Source organism: Sus scrofa, chromosome 6 (genome assembly GCF_054392235.1).
Source record: "Sus scrofa isolate SSC_HxYL_T2T_F1_AM1 chromosome 6, Sscrofa_HxYL_maternal_Yorkshire_Landrace_v2.0, whole genome shotgun sequence".
Taxonomy (NCBI): domain Eukaryota; kingdom Metazoa; phylum Chordata; class Mammalia; order Artiodactyla; family Suidae; genus Sus; species Sus scrofa.
This window is the reverse complement of record NC_139388.1, coordinates 19998017-20017776: the sequence shown is the minus strand read 5'-3', so window position 1 is coordinate 20017776 and position 19760 is coordinate 19998017. Positions and strand designations below refer to the sequence as shown.

The following is a 19760-nucleotide window of genomic DNA, read 5'->3' as shown; positions in this document are numbered from 1 at the left end:
TCCGTGGGTTAAGGATCTGGTGTTGCCGTGAGCTGTGGTGTAGGTTGCAGATGCTGCTCGGATCCCGCATTGCTGTGGCTCTGGTGTAGGCTGGTGGCTACAGATTCGATTCGACCCCTAGCCTGGGAACTTCCATATGCCGCGGAAGCGGCCCTAGAAAAGGCAAAAAGACAAAAAAAAAAAAAAAAAAAGAAAGAGACAGAGCCATATGGGCCTGGTCTCTCTTCTCTCCCTAGAGTTGAACTTGACTTGGCAAGAGGGTCAAGTGCCCGCTGCAGGTGTGGAGGGTGTACCTGCCCCCAGAACTCCAGCCCAGTCTGCAGTGGACCAGGGGCCAGCATCCAGATTTTACCTCCCACCGGGCAGTTCCCTCAGACTCAGCTTCTTCTACCCCCCACATCCTTTCCCTTTAAGAAGAGACCAGTCCTTGGTTTACGCCTTTCACAGGATTTATTGTCACTTGCCAGTGGCTAGCAGGGGAAGGGGACCAACTGCGGAGCCTCACCATGGGGACAGGTGGCACTAGGCCACCCAGCACTATTTACACACATTTCGCACGGAGGGGCACGTCCTCACTGGCAGCAGCTGCACTTCTCTTCCTCAGCTTCGGCCCCCTCTCCACCTTTACACACGCAATCCTTGGAGCATTTCTCACACTCGGCAGGGCAGCAGGAGCAGCAGCCTGCGGATAAAACAGGAGGTGCCCAGTCTGAGGGCCTCTCCTCCCCCATCTGCCCCCATCAAAAGGGAGGGAGAAGAGGAGGGGTGCCCCCTTCCTAGTCTCACAGCTGGGTTGACCCAGCATCTCTGGGCTACCCTGGGAGAGGGGTATTAGTAACTAGCCCACAGCCTCTTCTATGAGTGCAGGAGCTCAGGGATGGTGGGGTTAGGCCCACGCAGGGAGAGTGCAAGGCCCTAAGGAGAAAACATCCAGGGTAAATGGCCTTGAAGGATAAACCTGGAGGAGCAGAGATGGGACAGGTGTAGGTGTCCAGGAGATCCAGGGGGGCCCATGTCCAGTCCTACAAAGAAAGAAGGGCACCTTCCTTCCATCTCCTACTCCGTCTGCATAGGACACTGCTTTGGGGAGATTCGGGGCAGGTAAAATTGAGGGGGTTCACAAAGTCCGGAGAGGACCCGAGGGACCCTAGCTTCGGACCCCAGCCTCACTACTGGCTCCCCAGGCACTGGAGGTTTTGACGGAAAGGTTGGGCCAGGCACTGGAGGTTTTGAGGGAAGGGTTGGGCCAGGGTAGCAGTTCTCAATCCCTGCTACCCATTAGAATCCTCTGAGCATTTACAAAAACATCTTGAATTTACAAAAACATCACTGAAGGAGGGGGCCCTGCAATTGTGTGGTTCTGTGCCAGTAAGGGTCAGAAGCAACTCAACAGGGGGCCTAGGAGTCACCCCTTGTGGGACAGACGCTCTGCACAGGGGGCAGGGGCAGTGGGGTCCCCATACTCACTCTTCTTGCAGGAGGTGCATTTGCATCCCTCGCACTTGCAGGAGCCAGCGCAGGTGCAGGAGCCACCTAGAGAGGGAGGTGCCACAGGAAGGGTTAATGTGGTAAAACTCAGGGTGGGGCCAGGCCTCAAAGGAGGAGGTGGGGTGCCAAATCTCAGTGCCCGGTAGGGTGTAGCCATGCCTATCCTTCATGAAATTACAAATAGGAAATAAAGATCCCTTTCCCCAGATGTCCTTGAGCAAAGGCGAAGGGCATGGGTGCAAGTGAAGGGGCGCTCTGTGCCGCAGGCTGGGTGCGGGGGCTCACCAGTAGGGCAGGGGCAGGTCTCAGGGTCCATGTCGAGAGGAGCTGCCGCTGGAGCAGGTGGAATTGGCTTCTCCCGCAATTGGACGCACAAATGGCAGCAGGTGGCGAAGCTTTTATAGCCCCAGGCGGGGGCGCGCAGGCACGGCCGGCTGGGCGCAGGGCGCCCCCTCTCTCCAGCTGGGAGCACAAGCCTGGGCGGAGGCGCGCATTGCAGCAGCGGTTCCCCTCCCGCGCCGTGTGCAAGGCCCGGGCGCTCCGCTACCGAGTGCACAGCCGGGCGCGCGCCGCCCTCCCCACTTGCTGCCGTGCGCGCGCAGCCACCCACTTTCCTCCGTATGCACAGAGGACACTCCCCGCCTGCCCGCTCACGTGCGCCTCTGCCGCTGCCTCCACCGCAGAAAGGGCACACTCCGGCCTCTGAAAGCGGAGAAAAGGTGCTTTGTTATTTCCCAGCCCTTCTCTGCCTTTTATGCTGTCCACCCTCTTATTCCTTATTCAGGAGTCTTTGGTATGCCAGGTTCGCCCAAATGGGGGTGCTGAGCCACCCTGCTCTAGGACCCCGTTCCCTGTCTGTCTCTCGGGGGCGGGGGCCGGAAGAATCCTAAGGCCCCTGGGAGGCCTAGAGGGCAGGGCTGGGGTGACTAGTGGGAGGGTTTTTTTTTGGGGGGGGGTTATGGTGCTAGGTGGCTGCATCTCAGCTTCAGAGGGGAGCAGATCTCCTTTTATCTGTTCCTTCTGTACTATTTCTCAGAGTCCCTTGTGCCTGTGGTAGGCTGAAAAATGGCCCCTCCAGAGATAGCTGTGTCAAATCTAGGAATCTGCGACTATTATCTCATTTGGAAAAGGGGACTTTGCAGATGTAATTAAGGATCTTGAGATGAGATTATCCATGATTATCCCGGAGAGGGCCTAAACCCAGTGAGGAATGTCCTTAGCAGATCCACAGAGAATGGAAGAGGAAATGAGGTGACCACAGAGGCTGAGATGGAAGTGATGGGGAAGGCAGCCCTGGAAGCTGGACACAGAAGTTCACGTCCTTGCTATAAAGCTGTGTCCTCACCTGGTACTTAATCCCCAGGAAGCAGGGGAGCGAAGGACAGCATTAGACAACTGGTTAAGGGTTAAAGAAGTAGGAGACAGGATTGCTGGTGGCATCTCAGACGGGACAGTCACATGGTGACCCCTATGTGGAGGCCTCACTTTTCCTGCTTGTAGTGCAAGCAGCTTTCACAGGGCCCAATTGGGCTTCACAGGGGCAGGACTCAGCTAGAGATACAGCGAAAAAAAGTTACCCCAGGACCCTTGCACTAAAACATTCGAAAGGTGGCATTGGAGGGGTTAGCCTCTGGCTTTTGTTTGGAATAGCTATTGCCTCCGCAAGAGTGGAAGTTCCTTCTTGAGCCCTCCCAAAGCGATCTAATCTAAACCTCTCATACCCTATACATACTCTCACACTCATATGCACTTTTTTTTTTTTTTTTTAAGGGCTGCACTGAGGCATACGGAAGTTCCCAGGCTAGGGGTTGAATCGGAGCTACAGCTTCGGGCCAATACCACACCCACAGCAACTTGGGGTCCGAGCCACGTCTGTGACCTTCACCACAGCTCACAGCAACACTGGATCCTCAACCCACTGGGTGAGGTTAGGGATCGAACCGGCATCCTCATGGATACTAGTCAGGTCCGTTACCACTGAACAGCAATGGGAACTCCATCAAATTCCACTTTTTACAAAGAGCCACTGAGATAGGCTAGGACATAAGCCCCTCGACCACAGTGCTCACACTTGCATTTGGACAGAGATCTCCTCCAGCAATAAAATAACAACAACAAAACTGTAAGCGACTAAAAATAACTGTAGGCATGCTACAGTCAGGGCAGTTATGGGCAATAAGATACAAAAAGACCATAAACCAACTGTGGTTTCTGAGGTGCTGGGAGCAAAATCAGAGTACTACCCATGATCCCTGCACACAGCATCACCAAAGAGCAGGCAGATCTGCCCCTACCCTCACCCATTTAAGGAATCAGTCCACCCTCCTTGCATAGGGAGCAAGCACACCAGTTTCTTGTTTTCATGGGCTTGTTTCTTGTGGGCTACAGCACGAAGCCCAGTAAAGCCTTGCTTGAATTTCCCATCTGGCCTCTTAGCAATTTCTCTTGGTAAGAGTCCAAGGGCCCTGAGTGGGTACACCCCCTTAGGACTTGCAGCCCTTGCTCTTTTTTTTTTTTTTTTTTTTTCCCTTGGTAGGCCCACACCCGAGGCATATGGAGGTTCCCAGGCTAGGGGTCGAATCAGAGCTGGAGCTGCCGGCCTACACCACAGCCACAGCAACGTGGGATCTGAGCCGCGTCTGCCACCTACACCACAGGCACGGCAATGCTGGATCCTTAACCCACTGAGTGAGGCCAGGGATCGAACCTGCCTCTTCATGGATACCAGTCAGGTGCGTTAACCACTGAGCCACAATGGGAACTCCCCCTGGCCCTCCCTCTTGGGAAGTGGTCCCAAGGCTGCTTTCCAAGGAAGACAGATGTGGGTGAGTCTCCAGGCTTTGGTTTTGCTTAGTGAAGGAGACTGAGACTCCCACAGAGAGACTGGCCCCTGCTCCCAGTCTCCTCCGTGCACAAAGGGGCCTCTTCTAAATCTGAGCTGGACAAGCACTTTGGTATGTTGGTGGGAAGCTGTCCACTTGAAAAATATTAGCTTCCAGGGGGCCTCCAACTGCCCTCGACTGTGGGGTGGAGCTAGCTGGCTTCTCTGGGCTTTTGCAAGATTGCTTTCTGCTGGTGCATGAGTCTAAGTAAACTTCAGTCAAGTTGAAGGAAGAGAAAGATGAACAAAGGAGAGTCCAAGAGGAGATGATATCATCTGATACCCCAAGGTATTGAACTTGAAGCCCAAATTGCTTCTCGACATTGGCTCCTGGCAATTTTAGGTGGCAGAGCTCAGCATCTCTAGCTCGACTGTTGATTTCTTGTTTGTTTTCATTTTGCCCAAGGGCACTCTGGCCTCAGACTTATCTGACCTAGGCTCTAGCCTTGACCCCTGCTCAAGGCCTCAATATCTAGGATTTTTTGTGCTGGGTGAAATGGGCCTCCCCACACTCTCAGCCAAGGATGCCTCCCCTCGGGCCTCACAGATTTCCTGGGATCAAGGCCTCAGATCCTGGAGAACCATCTCCCCTCACCTCCTATCCCCCCCCCCTTTTTTTTTTGTTTTTTTTTTTTGCTTTTTAGGGCCACACCTGTGGCATATGGAAGTTCCCAGGGTAGGGATCGAATTGGAGCTGGAGCTGCCGGCCTACACCACAGCCACAGCAATGTGGGATCCGAGGTGCGTCTGCGACCTACACCACAGCTCACGGCAACGCCGGATCCTTAACCCACTGAGCGAGGCCAGGGATCGAACCTGCCTCCTCATGGATACCACTCGGATTCGTTTCTGCTGTGCTACAATGGAAACTCCTCCCCTCCCCTCCCCTCCCATCTTGATGGGTAATTTTATGTGTCAACCTGACCAGGCTCAGGAATGCCCAGATAGCTGATTAAACATTATTTCTGAGCGTGTCTGTGAGGATCTTTCCAGAAGAGATTAGCATTCGAATCAGCAGGCGGAGGAAAGAAGTTCACCGTCGCCAGGTGGACATCATCCACTCTGTGGAGGATCCAAGTGGAACAAAAAGGCGGAGGAGGGCTGAACTTGCTCTCTGCCTGAGCCGAGGCGCTCATCTTCTCCTGCCCTTGGACTCCTGGTTTTCCGGCCTTTGGACTTGAACTAGAACTTCCGTCAGTGGCTCCTCCATTCCCAGGCTTCCAGACCGAATGATACCACTGGCTTTCCTGGTTTTTCAGCTTGCAGGCGGCAGATCCTGAGACGTCTGAGCCTCCATAATCATGTGAGTCAATTCCTAAAATCAATCTCTCTCTTTCTGTGTGTGTACACACACACACACACACACACACACACCCCTCTCTCCTTCTGGTTCTGTTTCTCTGTAGAATCCTAATATATCCCCCGACACCAAGTGGCCAGATGTGGAGAGATCTGAGAAATGCTGCATCTTCTGAAACACCCTCCTCGCCCCCTTTGACATGGCCAGGCTCCTCCTCTTTCACTTCTCAGGTTCTGTGACCTCTGAAGAGCATTTCCTGTAGGGGTGTCACTCCAGAGAGTTCCCCAGCACCCCCACCTTTACTTCCATCTGACCTCTTGTTAATTCTCACAGTGTCAATTTCTTCTGCCTGTGCTCCTTCGGCCTCTGAGGCTCCTTCCCCCGATAGTCACGTGGCTCAGTCCCTTCTTGTGAATTTTTGCTCAAATCTTAACCCTGCATGAAGCCCACGATGATCACCCACTTTATTTTTTATTTTGTTTTAGGGCCACCCCTGCGGCATATGAAAGTTCCCAGGCTAGGGGTCAAACGGCCGCTACAGCTGCCAGTCTACACCACAGCCACAGCAATGCTGGACCTGAGCCACATCTGCAACCTGCACCACAGCTTATGGCAACGCAGATCCTCAACCCACTGAGCCGGGCCAGGGATCGAACTTGTGTTCTCATGGATACCAGTCAGATTTGTGAACTGTTGAGCCATGACAGGAACTCCTGTGATCACCCACGTTAAAATTGCAACACATGGAGTTCCTGTCATGGCGCAGTGGAAACAAATCCACTGCCGTGGTTTCGACCCTAAAAAGACAAAAGACAAAAAAAAAAAAAAAAAAAAAAAAAAAAAAAAAAAAATTGCAACACATACCTCCAACCCTCCTGATTGCTCATGCTTTGCTCTATATTTTCTTTCTTTCATAGCAATTTACACCTCCTAACTAATTTACTATGTAAAGTTTATATTCTGTCTGTCCTGCCAGAATTTAAGCACCGTGATTTGTTCACTGACACATCTGAAGTGCCTGGGTCAGTGTCCCGTACACAAGAGACATTTATTGAAGGAACGAATGAATGAGTGGCTCTGATGTCAGGCTGGCTGCATTCAGATTCTGATTGCCATTTAGGAGCAATGGGATGAGTTACTAGCAAGTTGCTAACATTTCTGTGCCTTGGGTGGCTCAAGGGTAAAATGAAAACAGGTTTGTCAGGGGCTTAACTCAGATGGCACCTGGAAAGCTCTCAGAGCAGGGCCTTAAATCACGTTGGCCCTTACCAACCATTTGCAAATGAGTCTGGAACTCGGGAGGTCAGATGAAGACTCTGCTGGAGCCTGGGATCTGCACAGCTCCCATCTGACACCCAGCTCTTTTGGTGGCCTCAGCTCTGTGCTTCCTGAGTTGCAGCTGCATCCAATTAACAGGATGACACGGGTCTGTCGGCTAGGATCACTCCTCACCCTGGGCCCTGCAAGCCCAGTGCTTCCTGGGAGAAGGGAGTTCAGGGAGATGCTTATCTTTTTAATTAGATTGGAGCCAGCAGGAGGGACCAGGTAGGTTGAGGGGTGGAGATTACTCACGGTCCCATCAACTAATGGATGGAAAACCCCCAGGTGATCTCAGAAAAAAGCAGTGAGCCCAGCAAGCCCCACCCCTGGCTGAAATCAGGCCAGTGCAGGATTAAGACTGTTGCATTACTCTTAAGAGTTTCCCAATTTGGAGTTCCTGCCATGCTCAGTGGAAAGAATCCGACTAGGAACCATGAGGTTGCAGGTTCAATCCCTGGTCTCGCTCAGTGAGTTAAGGATTCGGTGTTGCCATGAGCTGTGGTGTAGGTTGCAGACGCAGCTCGGATCCCTAGTTGCTGTGGCTCTGGCGTAGGCCGGTGGCTACAGCTCCAATTAGACCCCTAGCCTGGGAATCTCCATATGCCATGGGTGGGGCCCTCAAAAGACAAAAAAAAAAAAAAAGTTTCCTAATCTATTATCCTGGGACTGAAAATTGGCCAAGCGTTTAAGAGCCTGGGTAAACAGTTGGGTACCAAAAGAGTTGGCAAACATGCTTATCTGTAAACAAAGTTACTTATCGGCGAGGTCTAGAGATTTATTACTAGAATGATTGTGGAATGTGCAATATTGTTCACGGGGGCAGCTGAAGCAGGGGGAAGGGCACTGGTCTACAAGCCCCATCATTCCAAGTTCCAGCTCTTCCAATAACTAGCTTTGTAAACCCTAGGAAGTCTCTTGCCAGTTTGCCATTGACTGACCAGATGACTGCTCATGGCTAATATCTGCCACTTGCTGGGTGCTTACTATGCATATTGAGGCACCATATTGAGTATTATGTGAAGTAAACCCTCCATATATTATTTTATTGACTCTTTCCAATAACCCTACTGGAAGGCATTGTTAACCCATTTTACAGGTGAGGAAACGTAGGCTGGGGAGAGTAAGTGAATTGCCCTGGAGGCAGAGCCAGGACTTGAATTTAAGCACGATGCTCTTCAGCCTGCCCTGATATCTTTAATTCAACTTGCCATGAATTCTAGTTGTTAAGCCAACTGGAATTATGTGCCAGGTTCCAGAATGGCCAAAATCAGTTTGATACTCGAAGCAAACTTTGCGGAATTACAGAATCTTCAGGTCGGCAGCAAAGAAAGTCATCCTGCCCTGCTGTCTACCCACAAGGCAGATCTGAGGACCCTGAAAATGTCTCATATGGACCCTCTGTGATGTGCAGTGGCCCCGAGTCAGCCTAGCCTGGACCAGGTCCCATCCCTCTATTGTCAGGGGACCACATCTCTGAGCCTGTGGCAGTCATGAGCTGCAATATCTAGGTTCTAGGGACCCAGCTCTAGCCTTTTGTGACATTGGCTTCCCAACTGCCATCAGATTATTGATGCATTTGGGATCTTAGCCTTGATTTAGCAAAGTGCCCTTCCCCTCCCTGTCTTCCTTATCCCACTCACCCCAGGGTTTGAGGGGTGTTTCTGAGACCCCTCTCAAAAACCCATGCCATAGGTACCATCTGCCTTATTATAACAGTGGGAGGAGACCCAGAGACAGCAAGGATCTTGGCCAAAGTCACACAGCAAGGTTATAGTGAAGCCAGAACTTGAACCTTGTCTCTTGACTCCAAGTCTGATTCCCACGGTCCAGCTTCTCAAAGTGAGATGAGTGTGTAAAACAACCTGGATTCATATGACAAGGTTATTCCCCTTTCAGTTCTCCACCAGTCTTCCTAATTCAAGGAGATGCAATTTGGTGCTAGGATGTCTTTAATGCTTTCATGCTTCTCTCATCCTTGCCCAGCTCCTCTCTCTCTCTATTTTTTTTTTTTTTTGGTCTTTTTAGGGCTGCACCCTCAGCAAATGGAGGTTCCCAGGCTAGGGGTTGAATCAGAGCTGTAGCCATTGGCCTACACCAGAGCCACAACAATGCCAGATCTGAGCCGCATCTGCTACTACACCACAGCTCAGAACAATGCCAGATCCTTAACCCACTGAGCAAGGCCAGAGATCAAACTTGCGTCCTCATGGGTGCTAGTCAGATTCGTTTCCGCTGAGCCACGATGGGAAGTCCCCCCAGCTCCTCTTTTTAACAGAGAGGGCGTAAGAGCCAGGGGAAGGATGGGGAGGGAGCCTCAGCTTGCCACAGGACCTAGCTAGAAATGTCATGACCTTGCTTCATTGCCCCTCCATCTCCATGGTTACCCCCTGTTTATGGCAAATGATTCCATCCCTCCTCTACAGTAGTAATACGCAATTTCCTTTTAAAATAAATTGAAGTGTAATAACAGACCAGGTGACATGTGATTATGACTAAAATAGTACAGGTGGTTCTCGAAGGACTGCAATTGGGGAAATATGGCCCTACACCCGGCTGACCCCCTAAGTACTCAAGCCCAACCTGGCTGCTGATTCTGTCTCTTGTCCCTTCCTGCATCCTCCCTAGCCTGGCATTGGCACCTTTGTGTGAGGTCTAAACACCACAAGCAAAGTGTGCTCTTCTCCTTGGTTGCTGGTGGGATGGGGGTTGTTGGAGGAGGGAAGCAGGGAAGGGCTGCTTCCAAGCTTTCGGGCTTCATAAGGTGGTCAGGATGACCCCAGCAACTGAGCCAAAATCTTGGATCTCAGTGTGGACTCGTGGCTCTCCAGATTGTAGCATGGAGTGTTCCCTCGGGGCCCTACCTCCTCAGAAGAGGAGGGACCAGGGCCTGAGGGACGAGTCATTAAACCCTGAGAGGGTTAGAGGCTCTGGCTGAGACGATCTGAGTCTTAGTGGCTTGGGGTTCAGGGGCCACCCTCTCATGAAAAGTTCTTGTGCCTGGCTGGAGCTGGACCTCTGTGGCTCAGAGCGAGGGAATTAGGATGGGAAAGGGTGCACTTTAGCTGGGGAACCCAGAGAAAACCCTCGGGGCTCCCGAACTACAGGGACAGCTCTGGGCCTCTGCCGAACCCCCCCCCCCCCACTAGCAGAAGCACAATGGGGTTTCTGCACTGTCCACATAACCCGGACCACACTGACACCACTGCCAGAATCTTCTTAAGGGCCGTGAGTGAAGACTGAAGTTCTTAAGAGCAACTGGCTTTGGTGTCGGACCTGAGTTGGAATCTCTCTGGCACCCCTCAGCTGTGCAGTGGGGAAGGTCATACTCCGTAGCTCTTGGGGTTATGATGAGCATGAAGTGAGATTCTTCATGCAAATTGCCTAATCGTGTAAGAGATGCTCAGTGATCAGTGCTCAATGAACCCTCCTCTGTTCAGAAATCTTCCAGGATCTGGAACCAGCAAATGATGGACACCAGTTCCCTTTGTCTACTTCTCCAGTCCCTCCCTGGTCTGGTTCCCACCTACCCTGGCAACCAAATGTAATCCATGCTACCCCAGAAAAGTGCCTCCAAGCTTCTGCTTCTGCTGTTGCTTCCTCTTGGAATTTCCTGCCCACAATTTCCATCTGTTTAAAATCCTACGTATCCTTTGAGGCCCTGCTTCAGTGCCACCTCCTCCAGGAAGCCTTCACTCCTGCATGTAGCCAGATGTAACTGCCCTCTTCAGCAGACCTTCTGTGGGGGTTTGTCTAGATATTTTTTACCCCATAGGAGAAGGGACAAGGTGGTCTGATAGTCTCCCCCACAGACTGCAAGGTTCCAGAAAGCAAGGCTGAAATTCCTTTTTCTCCCCTGATGGTGTGCTTAGCAAAGCTCCCTGCACACCTGAAATGTGCTTCGATCATTGAGTGAATGAATCAGTGTGAGAACTGAGGGTCCGACTTGGTGGCTCGCTCTTTTGGTGGGACACCCTTGAAGGTGGGGTCAGGGAATGCATCAATATATAGGAATGAAGCTACCCTGTGACCCTCAGCATCCTGCTTTGCCTAATGAGTCACATCGTGGTGAATTTTTTCATTCCATACCACAATATTTATTGAGTTCTGCCTTAATGCAGACCTTGTGCTGGGAATGGCGGACATGAGCATGAGGAGGGCAACATCCCTCTTCGCTGAGAACCCACGATCTGGGTAAGGCGCTCTTGAATAAGAAATCAACACACAGTAAGAGGAACACTGCATAGAGTGGTAGCACCTGTGTCTTTTTACATGAACCAATCTCCCCTCTCTCCCTTCCATGGTGCACTCTCCTCACACTCTCGTCTGGGGACAGGACCATCGCCTTCTTCCAGGAACGACCTGAGGTCATTCTCACATCTCACCTTACCTCAGTGATTGTCTACTGTGGGCAGTTGTGCCTCCTGGGGGACATTGAGTAAAGTCCAGAAACATTTTTGGTGGCCACCACCTACTAGGGGAGAGGGGTGGCAATGCTATTGGTATCTAATGGGTAGAGGCCGTGGATGCCACGGGACATTCTACAATGTACAGGATAACCTCCCAAATAAAGGACTGCCTGGCCCCACATGGCAGTCGTGCTGAGGTTGGGAGAAACCCTGCTTTACGTGATCCTGTAACAAACCTTGAGATGAGTTTTAGCAGCTTAAACATGTAAGGAAGGGAGTCAGGGGAATCAGAAAGCTGGCTTTCAACCCGTGCCTTATCACAAGCTGGTAATGGGCCTCTGGTTCATCCTCCATTAAATGTGGATGGTCAGGACCAGCCATGCCTCCTTGATGATGCTATTTGGGGGCTGAAATACAAGAAAGTGGTTGAGAGCACTTTGCCATGGAAGAGGGGTGGTGAGGCTGGGCACAGAGAGGGTGAGAAGCCCTGATTGAGCAAATGATTGTTGAAGTCTCTTGGCCCCAAATTTCCAAAACAGTTTCAACTTCAACCCTATCCCTGTCCTCAGAAATAAATTGTACAAATCAGGCTATCTGGGCCTCAGATTTAAAAACACGGGTCAGGAGTTCCTGCTGTGGCACAGTGGGTTAATGATCCAGCTTGTCTCTGTGGTGTTGCTGATTCAATTGATCCCCAGCTTGGCCCCAGTGGGTTAAGGATCCAGCGTTGCTGCATCTGTGGTGTAGATATAGCTCGCTTTTCTTTCTTTTTCTTTTTTTGTTTATGGTAGACATTTTTCAAAAATTAAATATGTATATATATATATATAATCCTTGCGAATATAAATATAGGAGCCTAAAGCCACTGCTTTACACATGACTTTTTCCTTGCTTACCTGTAGATTATGACCATCTGGCCAGGAAAGTAGTTTGACTTCTATAATTTTGCTTTAGTAGATTCTTTCCACAATTTATTTAACCAGTCCCCAACTTTGAGACATTTTTATTGTTTCCAAATCTTCATTATCATATTCCATGCTGATATAAACATCTTGGTGTCTTTTGTGTGTGTCCACCTATAATTTTTTCCTTAGGATACAGCCTTACTTGAAGTGGAATTTCTAGCTCAAAACACACAAATGTTTCCCCTTTTTAAACAGTATTTTAAAATGCATTACTGCCGTAAATTGTGGAAAATTCAGAAAAATAGAAGGAAAAGTAAAAATGCTTTGGGCTCCCTTTCTTCCCCACCCAACCTTCTCTGGTCTCCATCCAAGTCAGAGTGTGACCCGAGCAGGTGAAGCGTCTGTCGCCGCCTCTCTGAGGTCTCTGTGGTCCCTTAGGCAACACAGGAGCACAGTCCATGGTGTGTCAGCCTCCTGACACAGCACTTTCTTGTTCCAGGCGGCTCTGCTGTAAGAAAGCTCTTCTTTTTTTTTTTTTTTTTTTTTTTTTTTTTTTTTTTTGCTGTTGTTTTTATGTTATGTACTGTTTATTTTTTTATTATTATTATTTTTTGTCTTTTTTTTGGCCATTTCTTGGGCCACTCTCGCGGCATATGGAGGTTCCCAAGCTAGGGGTCGAATCGGAGCTGTAGCCACCGGCCTACGCCAGAGCCACAGCAACTCGGGATCCGAGCCACGTCTGCAACCTACACCACAGCTCATGGCAACGCCAGATCATTAACCCACTGAGCAAGGGCAGGGACCGAACCCGCAACCTCATGGTTCCTAGTCGGATTCGTTAACCACTGCGCCACGACGGGAACTCCGGAAACTCCTATTTTTGAAAGTTTTGTAAGTGTAGTTAATTTATAAGGTTGTGATCATTTCTGCTGTACAACAAAGTGATTCAGGTCTAGAGATACCCACATCCATTCTCTTTCAGATTCTTTTCCCACATAGATGATCACAGAATATGGGGTAGAGTTCTCTGTGCTATACAGCGGGTTCCTGTTGGCCAGTCATTCTATGAACAAGCTCTTCTTTATCCTGCCCTAAAAATCAGTTTCCTTGCTGTTTCCTTGCTCTGCTCAAGTGTTACCCATTCAGGGCCATGTGTAACCAGTCTGCTCCCTTTCACTTTGGCTTTTTTCCCAGCTCATCTGCCCTCATGGTCTTCAAGCTTCCCTCTCAGCTGGTCCTGCCTGCATGAGGGAAAAGGTCCTTAACTTCTCTGAGTCTCACTTTTTTTTACCCGTAGAACAGAGATGATAATCCCTATCCTGCAGTGTTTTTGCAGACATTAAAAGACCGCTAACAGAGTTCCCATAGTGGCGCAGTGGAAACAAATCCGACGAGGAACCCTGAGGTTGCAGGTTCAATCCCTGGCCTCGCTCAGTGGGTTAAGGATCTGGCATTGCTGTGAGCTGTGGTGTAGGTCGCAGATGCAGCTCAGATCTGGCATGGCTGTGGCTCTGGCGTAAGCCAGCAGATGTAGCTCCGATTAGACTCCTAGCCTCGGAACCTCCATGTGCCGCAGGTGTGGCCCTAAAAAAGCAAAAACTAAAGTAAAATAAAATACCACTAAGAAGCTGAGTTCAGATGTTTGGTGCAAGATGGAAGGTTGAGGACATGTGTTTACCTCTCCCTCCTCCTGAAAATCCATGGAAAGAAAGTAAAGAAAGACAAAGAGGGAAAAAGAAAAAAACTCATGAAAGAGCTGGGAATTGGGGACTGGGGGAGGATGACTTGGATTCATGGACCAAATATTAACATTTTCCTGGAATACCAGAATGGGTCAAGTCATATTAACAGGTAAATGGGAGCTGAGAAATCCACAGCTCATATCAAGAAACAGAGAAGTCTAGGAGTTCCTGTTGAGGCTCAGCAATAACAAACCTAACTAGTATCCAGGGGATCCTTGGCCTCGCTCAGTGGCTTAAGATCTGGTGTTGCCTTGAGCTGTAGTGTAGATCACAGACTTGGCTCAGATCCCCCATTGCTGTGGCTGTGGCATAGTCTGGCAGCTCCAGCTCCAATTGGACCCCTAGCTTGGGAACCTCCATATGCTGCTGGTGGGGGCCTAAAAAGACAAAAAAAAAAAAAAAAAAAAAAAAAAAAGAAGAAAAGTCTCCAGGGTGGTGTGCTATATGTGTGTTTTGTTCCATTTTGGGGGAGTCCAAGTGGGAGAGCAGAAGAGAAACGAGGTGCAGAAACCAGGATGGTGACTGGTGGGGGATGTGGCTGTAGAGCCGCCGCATGGCCTCCTTCAGTCGCAGATTTGCCACTTCCCCCAGGCTGAGATAGGGATCTTCTCCAAGGAGAGGGAGCAACCGGTCTGGGAGGGGCCTGAGTTCCCAGAGGAGGGTCCCGGCAGATCCTTTCTTGTTTTCACACTGAGGGATGGGCCAGACCTGCCTGCCAGCTCCCTCCCTGGGCGTGTCCAAGCCCATTCTGCCAGTGGGCAAGCCCCACTCCCATCCACAGAGCCTGCTTTCAGCTCAAAGAAGGAGGAATAAGTCAAGAAACTATCAGAAAATTTAATAGTAAAGATGGAAAACCTTTAACTCAGGAGGGAGATTTAGGAAATAAGTTCATTCAGGGAAAAAAAAAAAAATGAGGAATTCCTGTTGTAGTTGAGCAGTAACAAACCTGACTAGTATCCATGAAGATGTGGGTTCAATCCCTGGCCTCTCTCAGTGGGTTAAGGATTTGGCATTGCTGTGAGCTGCAGTGTAGGTCTCGAATGCAGCTCGGATCCTGTGTTGCTGTGGCTGTGGTGGAGGCCCGCAGCTGTAGCTTCGATTCGATTCGACCCCTAGCCTGGGAACTTGTATGCACCATGGGTGCGGCCCTAAAAACAAAAAGAAATGAGATTATGATAAAGAGACATTCAGAGAGGTTCTTATATATTAAAATATGATTGACATTATATTTATTTATTTATTTATTTATTTGTCTTTTTAGGGTTGCACCCGTGGCATATGGAGGTTCCCAGGCTAGGGGTCGAATCATATCTGCCGGCCTACACCACAGCCACAGCAATGCTGGATCCTCAACCCACTGAGCCAGGCCAGGGATGGAACCCGCAACCTCATGGTTCCTAGTTGGGTTCATTAACTGCTGCACCACAGTGGGAACTCCTGATTGACAATATTTTTAAAGATCTGTACAAGGATTGCAAACACGTTGAGAAACTTCTCAAAAACAAACTTCCAATGAGAAATAAAAGTCCTGTCAGTGTTCATAGCAGCAACACTGACTGTTGGAAGACAATGGAGCAATAAAAAATGGAGCAAAAGAGTGCTAAGAGAAAATGATACTGAACTTAAAATGTGACATCCAGCTAAATTTCAATGGTCAATGAGGCATAAGAGAAAAAGATATTTGCTGACATTTAAGGATTCTGAAAATTTCCTCTAATTCATCGTTTCGGTCAAAGATTATTTGAGGTATACTCCAGCAAAAAGGAGTCCAAGACTGAGGATGATGGGGTATCCAAGAAGCAGCAAATCCAACCCAGGAGAGAAATGAAAAGAGAACCTAGGAGTCCCCATTGTGGCTCTGCGGTAATGAACCTAATATCCGTGAAGATGCAGGTTCAATCCCTGGCCCCACTCAGTGGGTTAAGGATCCAGTGCTGCCGCAAGCCACAGTGTAGCTCACATACATGGCTTCGATCTGGTGTTGTTGTGGCTGTGGCATAAGCCAGCAGCTGCAGCTCCAACTCAACCCCTAGCCTAAAACTTCCATATGTTGCAGGTGCGGCCCTAAAAAGAAAAAAGAGAGAGGGAGAGAACCTAGAATGACCGTGGACAGGTGATCGGGAAAGGAGACAATGAATAGTAAGTATATCATTTAACAAACAGCAAGAGGGAAAATTCCTGGCAATTCAAAATGCCAGGAAAAACGAAAGCCCTGTGAAAACAGTAGTCCGAATAAAGTCGCAGACTAAAAAGTGTCTTGATTCTGAGTAAGTCTTGGAAGAGAGTGTCCTCCTTACCTTCTTTCTCTGTCAAGTAGCCCAATTTGGGGGACGTGGAGTTACATACTCTTCTTTGTGGATCCATGATCCCCCAGTTCTCCAGTAAAGAGGATTTATGTATTCCTAATATGGCAAAAGTTCATTTCAAATGTCATAGTCAATATGCAGACAGAACATGGAGGACTTAATCATAGTCAAACAATGCATCTGATTGCATTCAGCCACACAGTGGCTTACCCACGTAAGAGGTTATTTTCCCCCTGTTCTACGAAGGCCAGAAGTGGTCACCTCAGGCCTGAAGCATTTGCTGAAGGAGGTCACCAAGCCCTTTAGTTGTCTCCATCTAGCTTCACTGTCCTAAATTATTTAATTTCCAAACGATGTAGTGACATTTTAGTAGAAGTTCCTTTGTAAAATTAAATCATTCAAAGTTCTAGAATTCAATGTGCATCTAGCTGAACATTCATATAGGTATGTAAATTTAAGCGTAATATGAGTTGCTTAATATTACAAAATATTTCTCCATTGCCTCGTGAAATGTCTACAAATAGCATAAACTCATAAATGTTTTGGAAGCACAAATTAGAACACAAAGAAAATGGAGAAAAATTCATGTGTCACACAAATGGGAAATGATAATTTGACATGAGAACTATTGCATTTGTGATTTTTTTTTTTTTTTGGTCTTTTTGTCTTTTCTAGGGCCACTCCCTTGGCACATGGAGGTTCCCAGGCTAGGGATCTAATCGGAGCTGTAGACATCGGTCTACACCACAGCCACAGCAAGGAGGGATCCGAGCCACTTCTGCAACCTATACTACAGCTCATGGTAACACCAGATCCTTAACCCACTGAGCAAGGCCAGGGATCAAACCTGAAACCTCATGGTTCCTAGTCGGACTCTTTAACCACTGAGCCACGACGGGAGCTCCACATTTGTGATTTTTAGGGAGAGGGTTTATGAGTTAATTTGTCTCTTGTTTCTTCCATTCAGACCCTCCATGTACTTTGAAAGCAGTTTCCATCTCTGACATTGGCATTGGGACAATCCATAAACATTATTGGGATTCAGATACAGATACTTAGAAAAAAATAGGCTTTATTTTTTAGAGAAATTTTAGATTCACAGCAAAACAAACAAAAGTATAGAGATTTGCCATATACCCCCTGCCCCTACACATGCATAGCTTCCCCCATTGTCAACATCCCCCACCAGACTTTGCATGTGTTATAACTGAAGAATCTGTGTTGACACATCATAATCACCCAAAGGCCATGGTTTACATTAGGGTTCACTCTTGGTGTTGTACGTTCTATGGGTTTGGGCAAATGTTTGGTGACATACAGTCACCATTAGAGTATCACACAGAGTAGTTTCATTGCGCTAAAAATCCTGTGCTCTGCCTATCCGTCCCTCCCTGCACCAACCCCCAGCAACTCCTGATCTTTTTGGTGTCTCCATAGTTTGACCTTTGTCAGAACGTCACCTAGTTGGAATTATAAAATAGGTAGCCTTTTCATATTGGCTTCTTTCACTTGGTCATAGGAATTTCAGTTTCCCACATGTCTTTTCATGGCTTGATAACTCATTTCTTTTTAGGGCTAAATAATATTCCATTTACTCTGTGGATGTACCACAGTTTATCAGTTCACCTGCAGAAGGACATCTTGGTTGCTTTTGGATTTTGGCGATTATGAATAGATCTGCTATAAACAGTCATGTGCTGGCTTTGTAGGGACATAAGTTTTCAGGTCTTTTGGTAAATACCAAGGAGGAGGATTGCTGGATTATGTCAGAGTATGTTTAGTTTTACAAGTAACTGCCAAACTGCTTTCCAAAAGTGGCTGTACCATTTTGTAGCCCACCAGCAATGAATGCGAGTTCCTGTGGTTCCACATCCTGGTGTGTCAGCCTTCTGGATTTTGTGTAGTGGTGTCTCATTGTTGTTTTAATTTGCATTTCCCTGAAGGCCTGTGATGTGGAGCATCTTTTCATATGCTTATTTGGCATCTGTATATCTTCTTTGGTGAGGTGTCTGTTAAGCTCTTTGACTCACTTTTTGTTGTTTTGAGGATATACGGCAAGAGCTGGAGAAGCATTTTCTTAGGAAAGAGTGTTAGGGACAAAAGCAGATGTTTAGGGTTAATTGATCAGACTGTGCCGATCAAATACCATATTATGAGTGACAGAGGCCCCCACGTATTCTTTAATAAACTTGTGTTTGGTGTGTTTGGACAGGCTCTCTAAAGCACAAGCCTCATGACTGAGCAGGCCATGGACTCTCCTGAGCCTCAGGTTCCTCATCTGTAAAGGGGGGTTATAACAAAGTTCTTCTCCAGGGTAATTAATTCAGGCCTTCCCTGAATTGCTGGGCCTGGGGCAGAAGCGAAAATGGAAGATTTGTCTGCAGCTCACCCCTTCTCTTCCCACCCTGGCCCCATTCCACACAGCCCCCATCCCTGAATGCAGCTGCCCCTTGGCCATCCCCTAGGAGTACATAGGCTGATGGTATGGTCCACCCTCAGGCAGGGCCGACCTGAGGAAGAGGCCCAAACAGATCCTGGAATTGGTGCCAGCTACTCAAAGCCCTGTCCAGTCAGTGGGATGGAGATGGGGAAGGGACAGGTATGAAAGTTCCAGGTGAATGTGTCCTCTTGGATCCTCAGACTCCTCACCCCTGCGGAGGAGGCCAGAGACAGACCCTCCTAGGCAAGGGGTCCATAGCAGGGTCCTGATTGTGCAGAGTCTGTGAGATAATGTCTATAAACTGCTTAGCTCGGTGCTTGGTACTCGTTAGGCTTCAGAGTGCTCAATAAATATTGGTTGTTGGTGTTATTATCATTCGGGTGAGAGGGCACCCCTGTGTGTGTCGAGGGTGATCTGCCTGCTCGCTGGAGACACAAGGGACTTCCCTGTCCCCTGGAAGGGATCATCATGTCCTTCCCAGGCCCCAGAGCTCTGCAGTCACAGAGAGTGACTTGGCAGGGGCCTTCTCCGAGATTCATAAACAGAAGCCTGAGAAGGGCTGTAACCCTCTGAAGCCCTGCTTATGGAGCACCTACTAAGCGCATAGACCTTCTGCTATGGTTTCTCCCTCTGAGGGAGCCACACTTCGCAGATATGGAAACTGAGCCTCAAGGGGTAAATGACTTGGTCAAGGTCACACATCCAGGGAGGGTGAGTGTCTGACTCCCAAGGCCCAGCTCTTTCCATCACACCATGATGCTGTGTCTAAAACACATTTCATGGCCAGAGTGGGGAACCTTCCCAGGGCGGTCCCCAACGATTTCCAAACCGGGATGATGACAGTGTGTGTTATGAGAGTGCCCAGTGCCGGGAAGCACACAGGAAGTCCTGCTCCTTGTTTTGCTGACTGAGCCCATCCCCACAGGACACCCTTGGAAAAGGCTTCATTCCCGCTGGCTCCTGGCTCTAGGT

The 19760-nt window shown here is 48.9% G+C and overlaps 1 protein-coding gene across 1 annotated transcript; it reads right to left on the bottom strand.

Annotated features, from left to right (window-relative positions):
- Positions 1-431: 431 nt before the first annotated feature.
- MT3 (metallothionein 3) lies at positions 432-1833 on the bottom strand. The gene is given in 3 exon segments (NM_214056.1): positions 432-682; positions 1468-1533; positions 1774-1833. Coding segments are annotated over 3 exon segments (207 nt in total). The 5' UTR covers positions 1805-1833; the 3' UTR covers positions 432-572.
- Positions 1834-19760: the final 17927 nt, after the last annotated feature.